A 17,492-nucleotide genomic window follows, 5' to 3' on the forward strand; every position below is an offset into this window, starting at 1 on the left:
TGTGAGTGTGAAAAGTATTTTCACACTTTTCAAAATTATTTGATAACATGGTGACAAAAATGTATATTTGTTTTCAACTAAATTAATTTACCATTGTTACTATTCGTTCATTTAAAAAAAAATTCAGCCACATCTACGAAGTATATTAGAAAAATAAATGAATATTCCTGTAAATAAAAGGAGAAAAATGCAAAGAGGAAATATTACAAGAGAAAAATCAACTGCAAGCAGTAAATAAAAAATGAACTAAAAACAAAATAAAAAATCTATTAAATACATAATTTAAAAAAAAGAAATGGAAAAACGTGGACTAATCAAAAATTAAATCAGTAATGTTTCATTTTTTAAAAGTTCTTATTTCATTTGTTGGATGTGATATTTGGCACCTTTATGAAGCCATTTATTTATATTTGTACTGTAAATCTTGGCAGGATCCCCCCTCCGTAGATCATCTTTTTTTATTAAAAATTACCGACCTGCATCATCCATGAAACACAAAATCATTGATCCTAGCCTTAAACAACGATGGGATCAAAGAACGGCCTAGTCAAAGTCCAGACCTAAATCCAGAGGAGAGTTTGTGGAAACTGTTTCTCTGCATCCTGTTTTCCAAAAGAAGCTGCAAAGATACGACTCAAGAATTTACACATTATATGTAAAGATATTTTTGTTTTGTAAAAATACTAAATGTGTCAGAAAATACAATAAAAGAAACTAAATAAAGATTAAAATGTTTGGGAGGATTTTATCTTTTTGCTCCCATTTCTTCATTTGTTTTTCCATTTTTCAGTTTTTCCCTCTTTGCTTCCCTCCTGTTCTTCACTTCTGACAGCTGCAGATCATTAGTGTAGCAGGTAGAAACCCACAATTATCAACACACACACACACACACACACACACACACACACACACACACACACACAGAGGACGGAGCTGCACCTGGTCTCCTACCGGCGCTGCAGCTCCGTATGACACGGCAGAAAGCTGCGGACGGCAGAGATAAATACGAGCTTTTTTCAACAAAAAAAACCCCAAACATGGTTATTTATAACACAAACACACACACACGCACACACACACTGGAAGCCCCAAAACAGGGAAGATTAATGTTGCGACCCGCCACCAGAGACATCTGCACACACACTATCTGCTGACATCTACACTTCCTATTGTGGAGTTTATGCTAAATATGCAAATCTTAATTGCATTATCTGCTATAATTGGCTGATCCGTCCTGCAGGGGGCGCCCTGCTGATTAAAACCCGTTTCTAATCATCAATTAAATAAGATTAAAGGTTGAAATCACTTCCAAAGAGATTCCAGTGATAAGGCACGGCAGTGGCAGCCACTGTAGTGATGGCCAGTTTTGCTTTTAAATCCATTTTATTTAAATCCCGCAGCATCACAGAACCTCCGCTGTGCTCAGATGTGTTTAATTCTACTGACTGAAGTTTGAAGAAATGATTGATGAAATTATTTTCTAACAGTTTGTTCTTTAAGCAGAAGATGTGAGAACTGTCAGCCATGTTCTTCCTGCTTGCCGCCATGTTGAGCTAAAACCTCCGGCAGGAAGAAGTCGGACTTTTTAAGGAAACGTGAATGAATTGGTTTGTGTTGATTTAATACAAATGAGTAACAATAACAACAAGATATTGAATATTTTGGCAACCATAATAAACATCAAAACAACTTGATGTCCAAATGTGTCGGCTTTACAAATAAAATCTTTCTAAAAGTTTCTTCTCTGCATTTATTTTTTATAAAAGTAAATTGTTAAAAATTGCTGAATAATTTAGACATTTAAGGCAGTATTATGTGCTTACATCATATGTTACCTTCAGTTGTAAGAAAAATACTATATATATAAAATATGACTTTAAACAATTTACTTTGTACTGTAAGTTGGGTTTCTGTCTCTTTAAGAAGCTCCTGCTCTTTTTGAAGCTCCGCCTCCAGGAAGTCGTCCCAACATGGCTCCTCTATTAACGTTTCTACCAGCGTTGCTCTGAGCAGCAGCTCCTATAACGAGCTCAGTAGGTGTTTGCTAATTGCTGCTGGCTAGTCTGAAGGAGCTGAGTGGGGAAGGAGGGGCTAGGTCCATCCAGGCTCTTTGCAGCTGAATGGTTGCCATGGAGACTAAAGGATTTCTCAAACATGCATGAAAGAGTCAAGGCAAAATTCCAGGTTTGTTTTTAATGGGTGAATAAAATTATAACATATAAAGCTCATAAAACCGATTACAGCTCTTTTAGCAGACGGACTTCAGCTCCGTTTTAGTTGAAAATCCACCTGATGATCCTGATCTGCTGCCAGTGGAACCTCAATAAAATCTCTTAAAGGTACCCAGACCAGGCCAGTCAAATCTTTTAGGAAGACAGGAGAAAAAAACCAAAAAGACATTTTTCCAGGCGGGCCCCGGCCCCCCTGGACCCCTTCTTGGGGTCGCCACTGTTTCCTGCTAAATGCCTGACTCTCCGCAGTGTTTGGCTTTAAGTGGCTCTTCAATGAGAACCTGCAGCTAATCTAGGTCAGATCTTCTACTGTGAATGATTATTGGATGGTAGGTTGCCATGGCGACAACCCTCCCACCCCTCAAACAGGACCGGGGCGGTGGGGGGGCAGTTAAGGTGTTCCAGCTCCGCCGGCACCGCCTGCACCTCCGGCTCCATCCCGCCGCTCCACCTTAACAGCCCGCCGCTTGAACCAGCTTTGTTTACCGGCAGCTTTTGGCAGGCAGCCATTTTGTTTTTTGTTGTGTGTTTCTTTTTTTCCTGCACATTTACATAAACACCAAATGGTGCCCGTTTCCCTTCCCGCCTCTGGCTGCAGATGAAAATGCAGGGCAGTTAAATCTTGGACGCCAAACAACGGAGAACAAACGAGTTCATCCTGGATGACGCAGCGGCTTGGCCAATCAGGGCCCGGGACTGAGCTCTACTTCCTGTTTGCTCTCACCCCGGGCCAAACGAGTGCCAGGCAGCGCAGCAGAAAATAAATGAACGGCGACCTGAAACACGAGCCCATACATCAGCTGGACATGAACTTAAATGTGCTGCATTAATAACGGCGCTGCATTACGGCTCTAAGAAGAAATAATCGTCTTCATTTAACGTTTAGTCTGAAGGTAGATCTTCAACATCTAGACCAGCTTCAATCAGCAAAATCTGCATTTTATACAATAGATTTGCTCATGGTGTTTGACATTTATCAATTTCTTGTTGACATCTTACTTTTTTGTAAAATCCTTTCCTCTGATTCTAGATGCTGAGCAGATAATTAGCATCTCTAAAGCTCAAATAAAACTTGACCTTTGACCCCAAAATCAGGATTCATGGACGCAGAGAGCAGGAAGAAGTTCAAACTTATCCAAGTCCATCATCAGGGGGAATAGAAGATCTTTGGCAAATAAAATGAATCAGCTTCAGTAGTTTTATTTTGAAATCTGTCGGCGCCGTTTCCTGTTGGCTTTATGCAGATCAGGTCGTCTGTTTGGGTTTTTATCAGCCTCCTGGTTTGTCGGCGCTGCAGCCATAATTCACCTCCTGGGAGTTTAATGTTCGTCTTTCTCTCTTTTTAACAAGAGAAGCAGCAGCAGCAGCCGGATCCGCTGTAAACCCGGCCCGACTCAGAACAGAACTTTTTTAAGACCAACAGGACGACTTCCTTCCTCCGAGTCTTCATCGCTCGTTTCCGCTGCGATGAAGACTCTTCAACCTCTTCCTCCTCGTGAAGACGGCTTAACTGGCTAAACATTGATTAGCTCACTTTATACATTATTATTATTATTATAAAAGTATTTTAAAAATCAGACTTTATTTATTCATTTATAGATTAAATACCTTTAAGATCAAACAACATCTGAACTTTGACCCCAAATCTTAGATGAGCTGACAATGAGAGCAGCATCTCATCCCCTACTCCAACATCTCTGTTACCAAATGGAGACGTAGAGAAGAGCAGCAGGAGCAAAGGAGGCGGATCAGCAGAGTGACATCATCACTTCCTGATGATGTCATCCAGGAAGTGTTACAGAGAAATCGGTTGGTAGGAAAATAAATTTTATACAAAGTGTCCCACCAGATCCAGCTGCTGACTGCAGAACAAGAGAGATCTGCTCCACACACACACACACACACACACACACACACACACGCACACACACACACGCACACACACACACACACACACACACACACACACAATGCCGTGACCCAGATGCAGCGTGGGCCTGAGATTCGCTCACCCTGATCCCACTCAGGTTGACACCGGATTGATCCGCTGTTTTGAAATAAATCGTTTTAAAATTGTCGTCTGGAAGAATTTTAAAAACTAAATCGGTGAGTTAAACTCGGCTGTTGCTCGTTTTGGTTGAATCTTCACAGATTTTCCTGTTGATCCTCCAGAAGGACAGGAAGTTTAGAGTTTCAGTCAACAAGCTGAACCGTCACTCATTTTTAAATACGGAGGCAAATAAGTGCAAAAGTGCATGAATGATGCAAACTGCAAAAATAAATGAATAAATAAAATGTAATGGAAAAACACGGCAGTCAATCAAAATGATGACGCCACATCAGGCCAGAAAAGTAAAAAAAAATTGAAAGAAAAAACTCAAACTCTGAGATTAAGCTCAGAAATTTTCTAGAAAAAAATTATTTCTAGTTTTTTTACAAGAATAAAGTCTGAGGAATAATGTCAAAATAATACAATAAAGTCCTAATATCACAAGAAGTCATATTATGAGAATAAAGCTGTGATATTTTGAGAATAAGGTGATATTTAAAAAATAAACTTGTACTATCACCACTTTATTCTTGTACAAGTTTACATAATTTTATAACTTTATTGTTGTTATTTTATGACTTTATTCCCCTAACTCATTATTTTTTTATTTCTTAGCATGGCGCTAACACTCCGCCGCACTTTAAGATCCGGTTCGTCCTTCCAGGGACTCATCTGCTGCCAGTAAGATACTGACTGCCAATAATTACTCCACTAACCTCATCAGACTCAGTCAGACATTTCCTCCAACTTTGTGCATCCAGTCAGTATGAGATATTTTTCAGAGATTTTGTGTGTTTATGTGTGTGTGTGTGTGTGTGTGTGTGTGTGTGTGTGCGTGTGTGTGTGTGTGTGTGTGTGGTGGGAGTAGGGAGGGGGTCAGCGGATTCGAGTGGCAGGTGCACGGATCGTGGCGATGCCTGTGGGGCGACCGCGGGGCTCGAACGCTCGCTGCGGCGATTAATCACCCGGCAAAATGCTTCTGACATGAAAGAGAGAGAACGACAGAATCTCCATGTTTCTACATCCTTCAGTGAACAAGAGAGAGAGAGAGAGAGAGAGAGAGGAAACATCATGTTGGAATACAGCTTTACTGTTAGCTTCTGCTAAATATATTGGGATAGCATGCGTTAGCTTCTACTGAATATCATATTGGTACAGCATGTTAGCATTAGCTTCTGCTAAGTATGCTGGTATAGTGCTATCATGTTAGTTAATTAGCATGTCAGTGAAGCATGTTAGCACTAGCAGATCAAAAGTTTAGAATTAGCCCCTTGAGGTTAGCTCTGCTAACGTTTTAGTTAGCTGCAGTAGCTAACCATTGCTAATGTTGTTAGCCAAAGGACTAAAAGTTTGCAGAGAGGTGGAGGCAGAGATAAAGGAAAATATCCCAACATTCAGCAATAATATCAACTTTAAGATTTTCAAATATTCTGCAGCTGTTTTCTACAACCAAACAGAAAATTAAATCTGTTGGGAAAATCTCTTAAAATCAGTTCCAGTTGCTCTTTTCCTTTAACTGGAGTGAATCTAAACGAAAGACGGGATTCATTTCAGTCTGGAGAGACATGAGAAGCTGACATGTTGTTCTGGCGTCTCTGATGTGGAAAAAAGGAGAAGCAACAAAAACGCTGGATAAAAAAAAAAAAAGAAATAAAAAAGTGGTCGTCCTCGAGGATAATGAAGTTTTATTATTTGTTTTCTTATTGTTTGGGTCTCAGCTGGCAGAGGACAATATTTTCTGTGTGAGTGTTTGCCTTACTGCGTACTCGCTCTCTCTTACACACACACACACACACACACACACACACACACACACACACACACAGTGGCCTCTGAGGTGAGAATTTACATAATGATCCTGGATCAGTTTGATTTATCAGTTCCAATAGGAGCCTCTCTCCCTGCGCTCCCCGGGGAGACGCCGTTTACCGCTCTGCTGTCCCTAATCGGATGAGCAAGGCACCGCCGCAGCCTGGGAGAGGATCCCATTCCCATCGGGGCCCAAATTAAAACGACCACTGTCCCCCAAATGGAGCGGCGATATTAGAAATGCTTAAGGATAATGTAGTGGTTGTGTTTTAATGTGACAGGATGAAACAGGAAGCCTCAGGGGAAAGAGCTTAAACGTGTCAGGATTAGAAGAAATAACACTTAAAAAAAATAAACTTTCTCTTTTTTTCACTGTAATTAAAACATTTTTTATGACCAGACCTCAACAGATTGAGGATTAAAGCAGCAAATGAAAAGAAAACTAAACTAGGGAACAAAAGTCATGATCAACAGGTTTCCATGGCAACAATAAAGCTGAGGTTTTTTGTAATGAATAACTACAAACATTTCATAAAGACAACAACAACAGATTTTCACTTCTTACATTAAGGTTCTGTAAAACGTTTCGTTGCCATGGATACAGAAGCTAACTACGGGGTGCCATTTGTGACATTAAACTCTGAGTTAGCAAAACATTTAGTTTGTGACATTTATGAAGTCATAATGCAGAAAATGAGCTAAATCAAATTATTGTTGTTAATTTTTAACTAACTTTACAAACGGCTATAGCTAGCGTTAGCCCGGCTGCACAACTAGCTGCTACAGGAAGCTAGAAAAGCTGCAGTTTCAGAGCTGAGAAAGGAATTATTTCACAAAGTAAAACATTCTGATCATCTTCAGGTCAGACGTGAACCCGACCGGTCAGACGTGAACCCGACCGGTCAGACGTGAACCCGACCGGTCAGACGTGAACCCGACCGGTCCATCGTCAGGATTCAAAACTTCAACATTTATAGAAACTAACAGAGGAAATCCAAACGATTTATTGATTATTACTGTCCTCATATTAACCTGATTTCATTCTTGTATTATTATAACTTTACGGATTACAAATTTATTTTGGTAATATGACGACTGATAACTTTTCTCCTATTATTACCATTTTATTCACTCATTACAAATTTCACTTGATAACATTATGACTATTCTAGTGTTATGAGGAGTTTATTCTCATATTATTACAACAAATTTATTTTTGGCATCATAATTTAATTCATTTTTAAAGCTTTATTCTCAGATTAATCCCAGATTTATTCTGGAATCACTGCAGCTCTAATCTTGGACTCCAGACCTCCAGCTCTGATTCAGCCGTCAGCTCAGTTGTCGAGAATTATTCCTATTTTGATGCTGATCAATTAAACATGTCAAATGTTTGGCTTTCTTCATTTCATTTGTTCATTTATTCATGATCTCTCCTGCTGTCACCATGCTGCATGCATTCATTCATGCATTCATTCATGCATTCATTCATGCTGATGTATTTTTCACGGTGCGTCGACTTCAGTCAAACATGCATTTTAATTTACCGCGTTTGATCAGCACTTTAATTCATTCACCTGTTGATCTGAGGAGGTTTGAGTCTCACCTGAAACCCGGCGGCGCTGCTCTGAGGTCAGCAGGTCTCATCCTGCTGCTGGAGAAAAGAAGAGAAACTCAGTAAGTTTCTAGTTTGAATTATTTAGTTCTTACTAAAAAACAACAATTAGCATTTAATAAATTAGCATTAGCCATAAAATGCTCCATTGTTCCTTTTGTCTCTGAGTTGGAGTCTTGTTTTCTAACTGGGAATCAGTGAGCGTGTTTCTCCATCACAGCCTTTTCCTGTCCCCCCCTGTCGTCTCTGCGTTTCCATGGCAACCTTGGCCAGCATCCAAACAGCCGGCGGGTCCCTCTGAAGGGCATCGTGCAGGCGGGATGAAAGATTCCCACCAGGCGGCTGCAGGAAGAGCGGCCTCCTCCGGCCGCAGCGATTCCACACAGAGATTCATACGACTGCTGCTTTATGGGGTCAGGAAAGGTCAGAGGTCACAATTTGGAGGGAGGAGGGAAGGAAGGAAGGATAGAAGAAAGGAAGAAAGGAAATAATTAAGAAATAGAAAACAAATTCATAAAAAGAAGGAAAGAAAAACAAAAAAGAAATAGAAAAAATAAAAGGAAAAAACTAAATAAAAAGCATAAAATAGGAAAAAATCATTTGTACTTTTTCCCTTTTTATTATTTCTTATGAATTTTTTGTTTTTAACTTGAATTTTATTTTATTTTATTCCATTAGTGTTAATTGCGGTTGGGAGGTGTTCAATATTTTTTTACTTATGTTTTCTGTGTTTTATATGTGCAAAAACTTAATAACTACAAAGTTAGAAAAAAAACATGAAGTTGAAACAATATAAACAAATTAAATTTTATAGCTTTCAATAAACGCTCACTGGAAATAAAAATCTAGAACAATCTAATAATGACAAGAAGCACAAAGGAAATTAAAGTCACTAATATTCACATTTATCTAAATAATAATAATAATAATAATAATAATAATAATAATAATAATAATAATAATAATAATAATAATAGATTGATTTATCTCTGTTTTCCCTCTGAATCTCAGTTTCTCGGCTGATCGGAGGACTTTAAAGCTCAGAGCAGAAATGTTTCTGTTTGTTTCCTGAAATATTCAGCAGCAGAACATCCACATGAATCTTTCAGTAAGGAAATGATTGCCGTAAACACGGAGCGCCATCTCTGCCGCTGCGCCTGAAACATTCATGCTTTTTATGTCATAAATTATGACACGGCTGTTTCTCTCCTCGATGCTCCGAGGGGGGGGGGGGGGGGGAGGAGCAACACTTCCTGGTTGTGACCTCATTTCCTGCCAACCTGAATTTACTGGGGGGTTTTTTTTGTTTTTTTTCTAGTGACCCAAACACGCCTAACCCATCGGACCGGCCTCATTAGCTAACCTGCTAGCTTCTTGTTTCTATTCTGACCTTTCTGTTGTGGCTCGTTAAAACAGCCGCAATAAAACATTTTATCAACGCGGTGATCAACTGGCCAGGTGTGTGTTTGTTTCTCGGTTGTTCCGGCCAGTAGGTAGTGATGGCCAAATGAAGCCTCATGAAGCTTCCCGGCCCTTTGCTTTGCCCAAAGGTTCATCACTCGATGCTTCATTCATTTCTCACTAGTGACACCTGCTGTTCAAACTGTGGCTTGTCACTCAGACAGACATATTTAAAAACAATTAGTAAATGCAACACTGTCACAAAGTTTTTGTCAAACTCATGTTTAGTAACAGGAGATTCAATTAAATCCTATTTAACAAATCTTTTTTAGTTATTGAAATTACTTGGAGCCAATTTTGGAATATGTTGACTGTCAGTGGCTGTTTTGACATTAGACATTTAATGTTTTAGAGTTCTCGGAGTGCAGCTTGTTGGTCAGACAGTTTTCTTTGAGGTTTGATTTGCCTCATGAAAATGTAAAATTCTTCAAAAGTTATTTTTCTCGGATTTCTATTGGCTCTCTGATCTGATCCCTTATATTTTTACTCATCAGCCAGAATTTTACTTTTCCAACAGCTTTAAGTCTGTTTCTGCTGTTAGAGACTGATATATTTTTGCAGAACAAAGAAATAGTGGAAATTTCCAGAAGGTGACAATTTTAGAGGTGAAGGTTTAATTATTGTTATTTAAGAATCTTGTGAATCATCATCTCAAGTTTTCCCAGATGTCAGATTTTTTTTCTTCTTGCTGGCTCCTTTTCAATAAAGTTTATTTGTGTAGCACATTTCAGCAACGATGTAGTGCCAAAATGTTTTACATAATAAAAACACATAAATATAAAGTCACAAAATATACCATAATCAACCATTGAGACAACTGGTAACAAACATTACATTTTGATGAATGCCATCATCAAAATCATTAATACACATAAAAGGTTCCTTTTATTTCGGTCAAACAAATATTCCTCTGATGCGATCAAGCAGCGGCTCATCACGCTTTTATTTTGAAAACCGACACGCAAAGTGAAGCAGTCACGTGACCCATGGAATGTGAGGCCTCGTTTGTTGCCGGTCACGTGGTTTTCAGCAAGACGACACAAACCTCGAAGCGGGGCTTCATCGGACACGCCCCCTTATTACTCGGTACAAGCCTCGAAGCCTGGCTTCAGATAGACCATTACTACCAGTAGGATAGGAACCTAATCAACCTGAAAAGTTTTTATTTTGTTCATTATTAACTTCTACAACAGCTCACCTGAACGCACGCTGCAGGAGCCAAACCAGGAAAACATCCGAACAGCCCGAACTCCGTCTGATTAGCAACACCAAACAGCTGAGGCAGGAAATACAGGAAGCAGGACCAACTGGGGATTTCACAGTAAAACAGGAAGTCAGGAATAAAGTGTGTGCACAAAAATTGTGCACACACTTTAATTGTGTTTTTTTTTTTTTTTTTGTTTTTTTGTTTTTTTTGTTGAGAGAAACCAAGTAAACATTATTTAAATGTACATTTATTTATTTCATGCTTTATTTAGTTATAGATATAATTTTGTCCCTTTTGGCCCTCCATACCCCTGCGGGGTCACGTCGCTGAGATTCTGAAAATCATTTCTCTTACTGTCACTCGGTATCTTGTGACGTCAAAAGTTTAATACAGTAAATTAGTAGCCTTTAAACAGTTTGGGGTATTTATCGATAAGATCTGCGTCTGTAGCTGAAGTTGCACCTGAAACGCTGCTTCCTGTGTGACGTCACGTTCCTGATCATTTTTTATTTCTATTCCTTCTTGGATCGTTTCTGCTGCTGCGTGGTTCCCGGTCCCGTCAGCCTCGGTGTGTGTTCCTCACCTCCAGGCGGCCGATCCTCTTACTGTAATACCATTTCATAATCTCAGAGGCGTATCAGGCGGAGCTCAGCGCTGCTCGGCGCTAATAGCTTCACACAAATGGGATCTGGATCGGAAACCTCCCAATCCTCCCGCCGCCGCCGTAAATACGGAGCCCTTTATCCGCGTCGGCCCGCAGGCCGTCGGAGCGGAACCGATTCGATGGAGAGGCTGGGAGATAGCAGCCAAAACATGGAAAGATGATTTAACATCACGTTGAACAACGGCTTCATGACGGGAATCTACACAGAAACAAACATGGTTTAAAAACAACTTAGATGTTTGAGGTCAAAGAGAGAAGTTACACTATTTAATAATTAACTAGTATTTTCAGTATCCCAAAGGAAAACAAATATCTTCAGAATTATTTTGCCAGCAGCAGCAGTCGGTGTTGCAACGTACCTGAATAGGCCTCTGACTGAAAACTGTTAGCTGACATGCTAACAGCTCAACATCCAGGCAGCAGAGATGATATTCCACAGCAGCACATCCTGGATGGACGTGTTAGCGCTGCTAATCCAGCTCATTTACTTTTACAGTTTTTATTTAAATCTGTCAGCTGTTTGGATAGAAAGATGTTGGAGTAGGGGATCCGATCCTGCAGCCACGTTCCATTGAATGCAGTGATAAATGAATTAGTTTGGGTTTGTAGTTCAGTCATTTTGTTTGTCAAAGATCTTCTATTGTCCGTCATGATGGAGGGAAGAGACGGTTTGAATTTCCTCCTTCTCTCTCTGCATCTTTATCAACTCCTCTGAGATTTGGGGTCAGAGTTCAGATGAGCTTTGGGATGGAAAGCTGTAAAAACATCTCGTTGCCATGGTTGCACATCATAACAACTGTCTGAAAGTTAAAAAGTAAGAGCAACAAGAACTAACAGCTGACCTCACTGAAGATAAACAGGGTGTACTAACTTTTCCCTGTTAGAAAACAGACTTTGTTGATATTTTTTGCTTAATGAGTAAATCAAAGTTCATTTTTGGTGTAGAATGGAATCACATTTCCACTTTCCCAGAAATAAACATTGAACATGAATATTTAGGAGGAAACTAAATATTTAATGGTGTCTTTACTTTTTAAAAACTAAATATTTCATGCAACAACACATTTTCTGTTTATTATTGTAAAGAAATTAGTCCAGTTTGCAAAGTAGTTTGGGCTCCATAAAAAAAAGACAATAAGGATGTTATGTGGGTCACTCTTGTTACATTTAGTCAGGTTTAATAAACTAACTAAAAACAGTTTTTGCTTAAATTATTAATAAAAATTCTCCATCCGATGGACAAAAATATTTATCACTTTAGGATGACAGCCAGGGGCCAAACAAAATCCATTCGAGGGCCACAAGTGGCCCCCGACCCCTACTTTGAACATCCCTGTTGGAATCTATGGAGCTGTTTAGTGGTGAACAACTCTGCCCCCTGGTGGCCATTTAAGGCCAGAATATCTCATCCTGTCTGAGATTATTGTTTAAAATACAACTAATTAATGAATATTTAGATGAAAAATGTTCGACCCAAAATGTCCAGAATGAATCTTTTTTTATACGCTACAGAGTTTTAATGTTAAATTTACCCATACAAATATTCAAAAGCATCACTTATATTTCTATTTCTTTATTCTTTACGCATTTCCTTTTAAAAATAAGAATAAAATGTTGGAGTTTAACCTTCTAACAGATGATAAAGAATTTAAAAACTTGCAAGTTTTTTCTGTGAAATTGTGGATTATTTAAAGTAAATCTTGTTAAAATAATTTTAATAGTTAGTAGCATTAACATTATTAACATATTTGAGTGTTTCTGATTCAAACACCAATACAAACACTTCACCACCATTCTAATATTAAAAACATTTAAATCTCTCATTCTCAATTTTAATTTTTATTCTATTTACATTTGTATTTTTAATTGTGTCATTATGAAAAGTATTTATTTATTAGATACATATTTAAGAACAGGAACCTGGGAACTGCCAGGAGAATAAAAACCCAATCAGAACATTAAGAGGCTGAAACAAATCAATCTGTTCTTCAATTTAGCGTTTAATAAAAACCAAAACAATACAGATGTTTTCAGAACATTAAGTTAATAAACAGGATGAGAACCAACCAAAGTTTGACTTTGTCTTCCTGTAGATAAATCAGGCCAATCTTAATCTGCTCCATTAGAAGAACAAGCAGGAAAAATGTGGCGAACAGAAAAAAACAAAAATGGAGATAGAGTGACACCAAGCGGTGACAAACAGTACTGCAGCGTTTAAACAGGAGCCCAGTTTTATCTGATTTACTGCCTTAATTTGAAATCTGAACATTTATAAAACTATTCCTTAAGAACATTTTCCTTTATAACACCACCTGAACCTGGAATCTACATCCTCTTTCTGTGGATCTACCAGGTTTATAGGCTTCACTTCCATGTCTTTATTATTCAGCATCATTTGTGTTAAAAATGAAATAAAAACAAAGTGTGCTCTGCTTTAGTGGTTTGGGTTTGTGCGGCTTTTGTGTGACGCTCACATGATGGAGATCTGGTTGTTCTGTTGCAGGTCAGTGATAGTTTTACCTTCTGATCTGTTTTTTAATTTCTACACCTGCTGGTGTCAGCCAACAGGCGACCTGTCAATCCAGACTCTCAGTCACTTTGGACAATTTAGAATCAGACAGAAAATCTCCAACAGGGAATCAAACTCACAACTCTGAACTAAGAACTTCTGATCACATGATAGTAATGAACCATATCTGCCATAATAAATTATTACTGATGAATATTGTCAGTAGATCATTAATATGATCATATATATATATATATGTATTATTGTTATAAAGGCTGAGGCAACAATATTTATGTCTGTGTCAAACTAGCAGCCCTCGTGTTGCTCTGGACCCGGGAAGCAGCTCCCAGTCTCTAAAAGGTTGGTGACCCCTGGAACTCACCAGCACTGTGTTTTTCACCAGGACGGGTCTGAGCCTGAAGGTCCACCTGCACTGGGAGCAGCTCTGGTCGTCCGTGTGCCAGTGGCTCTGGATGTACCAGCTGTGACCGGAGGGATGGTGGGCGGACCCTTCATCAGGTCCAAACAGACGGAGCAGGAGAGTTTATCTTTTTACGCTTTAGTGTCACCTTGTTGGTCGGTGACATTTAAAGCTCCTCAGGTTTTTGTTTTTGTTAATGTTCCGTCTAAACTTCAGGTTCTTCCAGTTTGTTTTCAGGTTTTTATTGTTTTGGAAACAAAGTTAACAGTAAAGCGTTTCCTTCACAGCAACCGGAGCCCCAAAAAGATCATTTAAAGGCCATTTACTCTATTCTGGTCAAAAATAATTAGCATGTACAGATTTATGGAGAGTCATTTGTAAAGTTATACAGGACAAAAAAATAACAGCAATATTTTTTTATGTTCATTTTTCAATGTCATATTTCCACCATGTTATTCATACATTTATAAATGTTAGATTTCCAAACATTTAATTCAAAAGGTAAATATTTAGCTTGGACAATAAATATTTACGTTTAAAATAAATATTTAGTTTGCAAACTAAACACATTGCTGGGATCATTTTTACTCACATATTCATAAAATCCACATTTTTAATACATCAGTTCCTGATAAATTAATTACCCAGAGATGGGGAAAAAAAAACAAGACCTCTCACTCTGAGTCATTTTAGAATCAGAGCTGACCTCAGACTAAAGACTCAGATGTGAAAGATTAACGCTGCCCTGCTGCTTCCAGCAGCCTGGTGATGAATCTGAATCTAAACAGAGATGAAGAATCTCCAGATGATCAGATCGTCTCCAGTTTCCTCTTTAAAACTCACAGTTTCAATCTGATCAATAAGTTTTTATTTGGACTTTGTGTTCTTCATGCTGAGATCATCAGAGCTGCTGCTTGATCACTGAGATCTTCATCGGTATGATATTTAATGTTTTAGTAGTGTCAAAGTATGGAAACATCTTGTGAGTGAAGGTGTGTTTGAAGGTGTGTATGTGTGTGTTAGTATCCAGATCAGAGAAGGACAGCTTTCCTCTGTCCCAGTCCAGATTCACTCTGATCCTCTGGAGATTCTTCTGGACTGAGAGACGAGTGGGAGGAGCTGGAGGAGAACATGCATAGTAATTACCTGAAGAGAACTCTATAAACAACAATCCAGACTCTATGTATCCCTTCCTGTGAACAGACTCTTCTAACACACCAAGTGTCCAGGCTTTACTGTCTCCAACATCAACATCCCAGCTGTGTTTCCCTGAGTTAAAACCATCAGAACTCAGAACAGAATACCACCATAAATCAAATCTCTCTGGATTATCAGGAAGTTTCTGTTCCTCTCCTACTCTGATGCTGGTCAGATCTTCAGACAGATAGAGTCCTGACCCAGCCGTGTTTGGGTCCAGAACCAGAGGAGTGTAGGTCACCAGGGTCTCCATGTTGCTCCAGATGTTGAAGGCCAGGTTGCCCAGATGTTTGGCCTGGTCTATCAGAGCTCCTGAGGGCAGCTGTGGATCCTCCAGCAGGGGGCAGCGCTGGACTCTTTCCACTGCAGCCTTGTAGTTGTACAGGAATGAGACGTCTTCAGCTCTCAGCTCCTCCTCTGTGGCTCTGACTGTGTCTGAAAGAGCTGCTATCTCTCTGCTCAGAGCCTCCATCTTCTCCTTCATCATCTCTCTCTTCTGCTCCTCTTCCTCCCTCAGTGCAGCCAGCCTGTCCTCCTCTTCCTCTGCTAGAAACTGATGAAGCTTCTTAAACTGCTCCATAATCTGCCTCTCTGTGTGTCGGGCCTGGACCTTCAGGTGTTCTGCTGTCTGATCAAACTCCTCCTGAACTTTCTTCCTGAGCTCCAGCTTCTTCTTTAGAGGCTCCAGAGTTTCCTGAAGGTTCTTCTTGTGTTGCTGAGCAGCTTCATCAATGGGTCTGAATCTGTGATTGGTGTGTTTTTCTGAATCTCTGCAGACGAGACACACTGGCTGCTGATGGTCCAGAAAGAAGAGTTTGAGTTTCTCAGAGTGCAGACTGCAGAGACCCTCTGAAGCTCTCTGCTCTCTCTGCTGGGAGAAAGACTCACACAGATTCTTCAGAGCCAGATTAGTAAATGGATGATCTTTAGAAGATCTCCTTTTACAAACTGGACACTCTCTTCCTGGTTTCTCTCTCCAGTATTTCTGCAGACACTCCTTACAGAAGCTGTGGCTACATGACAGAATAACTGGATCCTTAAATATTTCCAGACAGACCGGACAGCAGAGATCATCGTCTGATCTGGAAGCCATTTTGTCTCAGAGTGAAGCTGAAGTCACAGCAGACAGAACGTCAAACCAGGAAGTCAGTTTCTCTCCTGTAGAAACTTTCTGAACTTACTTTCACTTTGATTTGCTTGTTTTTCCTCCTGCAGCAGTCTGTGTTTCAGTGTCTAGTTGCTCAGTTCTCTCTCTGTTCTCCTTGTTCAGTGTTAGTTTGATTTCAGTCGGAGACGAAGGCAGGAGTCAGAGTTCATCCTCAGGGTGTTTACTCAATGAGTTTTTCTCTCTCAACTGTTTCCTGTTAATTTTTTCCAAGAGTTCCTGTTGGAATTACAGTCTGGAGGCGGAGATGTGTCGCCCTCTAGAGGATTTAATCTTTATATGCAGTTTTAGACAAACGCTACAGTTTTTTCTAATTCATCAGTTTGTTTCTGCTTTAAGTGAAAATATATTTTTCCTCTCATAAAACTCTTCCAAGGTCTCCATTGTCTGGGAAATTCAAATGAATTCATTTCATGTTGTTTCCTTCTGTTTGCTGTTTTTCTGTCACATTCAGACTCTGGAGGTGAAAATTATGTTTGGTGTTGAGGAAAACTTTCCCTATTTTCACAACAAATGGACCCAGAATCAGAAATGTTTTGATTCAAATTTGATCAGTTCACTGACATTTTTTCAATCTGTAGCTGAAAACTGGAATACTGTAAAAATTACAGAAACAACTTTAAATGTCTGGTAACTCGTCCCAATTATATTATTGCCAATTATAAAAAGCTTTTATCTCAAATTAAAAAGTTTTGGAGAGATGTCAAATTCTCCACAATCTCTAGTGGGCAGGGTGGAAACGATCAGGATGAATGTGTTACCATGGATACTTTTCCTCTTTAACTCCCTCCTGGTCGTAGTTTCTAACATCACCTTTAAACTGTTGGACAGACTCATATCTAAATTCATCTGGCAAAACAAACGTCCAAGAGTGAGATAGTTGGAGCAATGCTCTTTAACAAATTTCATTTCAATTGCAGATTTAATCTTTTTAAGTCGGGAACAATGATGAAAACTCAAGATACAAAATGAATGGATTATGTTTACACTGAGAGGGAAAATATTAAGAAGAAATTAAGGTTGTCACTTTCATTATCACATTCATCTAGAATAACCGCCATAGCTGATTTTATACCAAGGAAACTCAAAACCAACTGCAAAGGTTAATTTAACCCACTATCAAGCTGCATTACCAAACTAGCCAATATGGCCTCAAGTGGCTA

At 39.2% G+C, this 17,492-nt stretch overlaps 1 protein-coding gene and 1 long non-coding RNA gene across 2 annotated transcripts in view; both read right to left on the bottom strand.

The window, feature by feature from the left end:
• LOC122819379 overlaps positions 1 to 11,167 on the bottom strand; it is a 22,929-nt gene extending 11,762 nt beyond the window's left edge. Inside the window, exons 1-3 of the long non-coding RNA XR_006368594.1 lie at positions 10,836 to 11,167; positions 10,365 to 10,473; positions 7,697 to 7,744 (exon numbers count right to left, since the gene is read on the bottom strand). This is a non-coding gene — a long non-coding RNA (uncharacterized LOC122819379). The remainder of the gene's footprint in view (positions 1 to 7,696; positions 7,745 to 10,364; positions 10,474 to 10,835) is intronic.
• A 2,014-nt stretch (positions 11,168 to 13,181) lies between these two features.
• LOC122819380 (nuclear factor 7, brain-like) lies at positions 13,182 to 16,525 on the bottom strand. The gene is made up of 2 exons (XM_044096068.1): positions 16,346 to 16,525; positions 13,182 to 16,274 (listed from the first exon to the last, which is right to left on the bottom strand). Exon 2 carries the CDS (start codon positions 16,255 to 16,257, stop codon positions 14,869 to 14,871), a length of 1,389 nt encoding a protein of 462 aa, XP_043952003.1. The 5' UTR covers positions 16,258 to 16,274; positions 16,346 to 16,525; the 3' UTR covers positions 13,182 to 14,868.
• Positions 16,526 to 17,492: the final 967 nt, after the last annotated feature.

This window comes from Gambusia affinis, linkage group LG17 (genome assembly GCF_019740435.1).
Source record: "Gambusia affinis linkage group LG17, SWU_Gaff_1.0, whole genome shotgun sequence".
In the NCBI taxonomy this organism is placed as follows: domain Eukaryota; kingdom Metazoa; phylum Chordata; class Actinopteri; order Cyprinodontiformes; family Poeciliidae; genus Gambusia; species Gambusia affinis.

Coding starts and splice junctions, on each gene's coding strand:
- LOC122819380 (XM_044096068.1), bottom strand. CDS start 16,257: ATGGCTTCCAGATCAGACGATGATCTCTGCTGTCCGGTCTGTCTGGAA.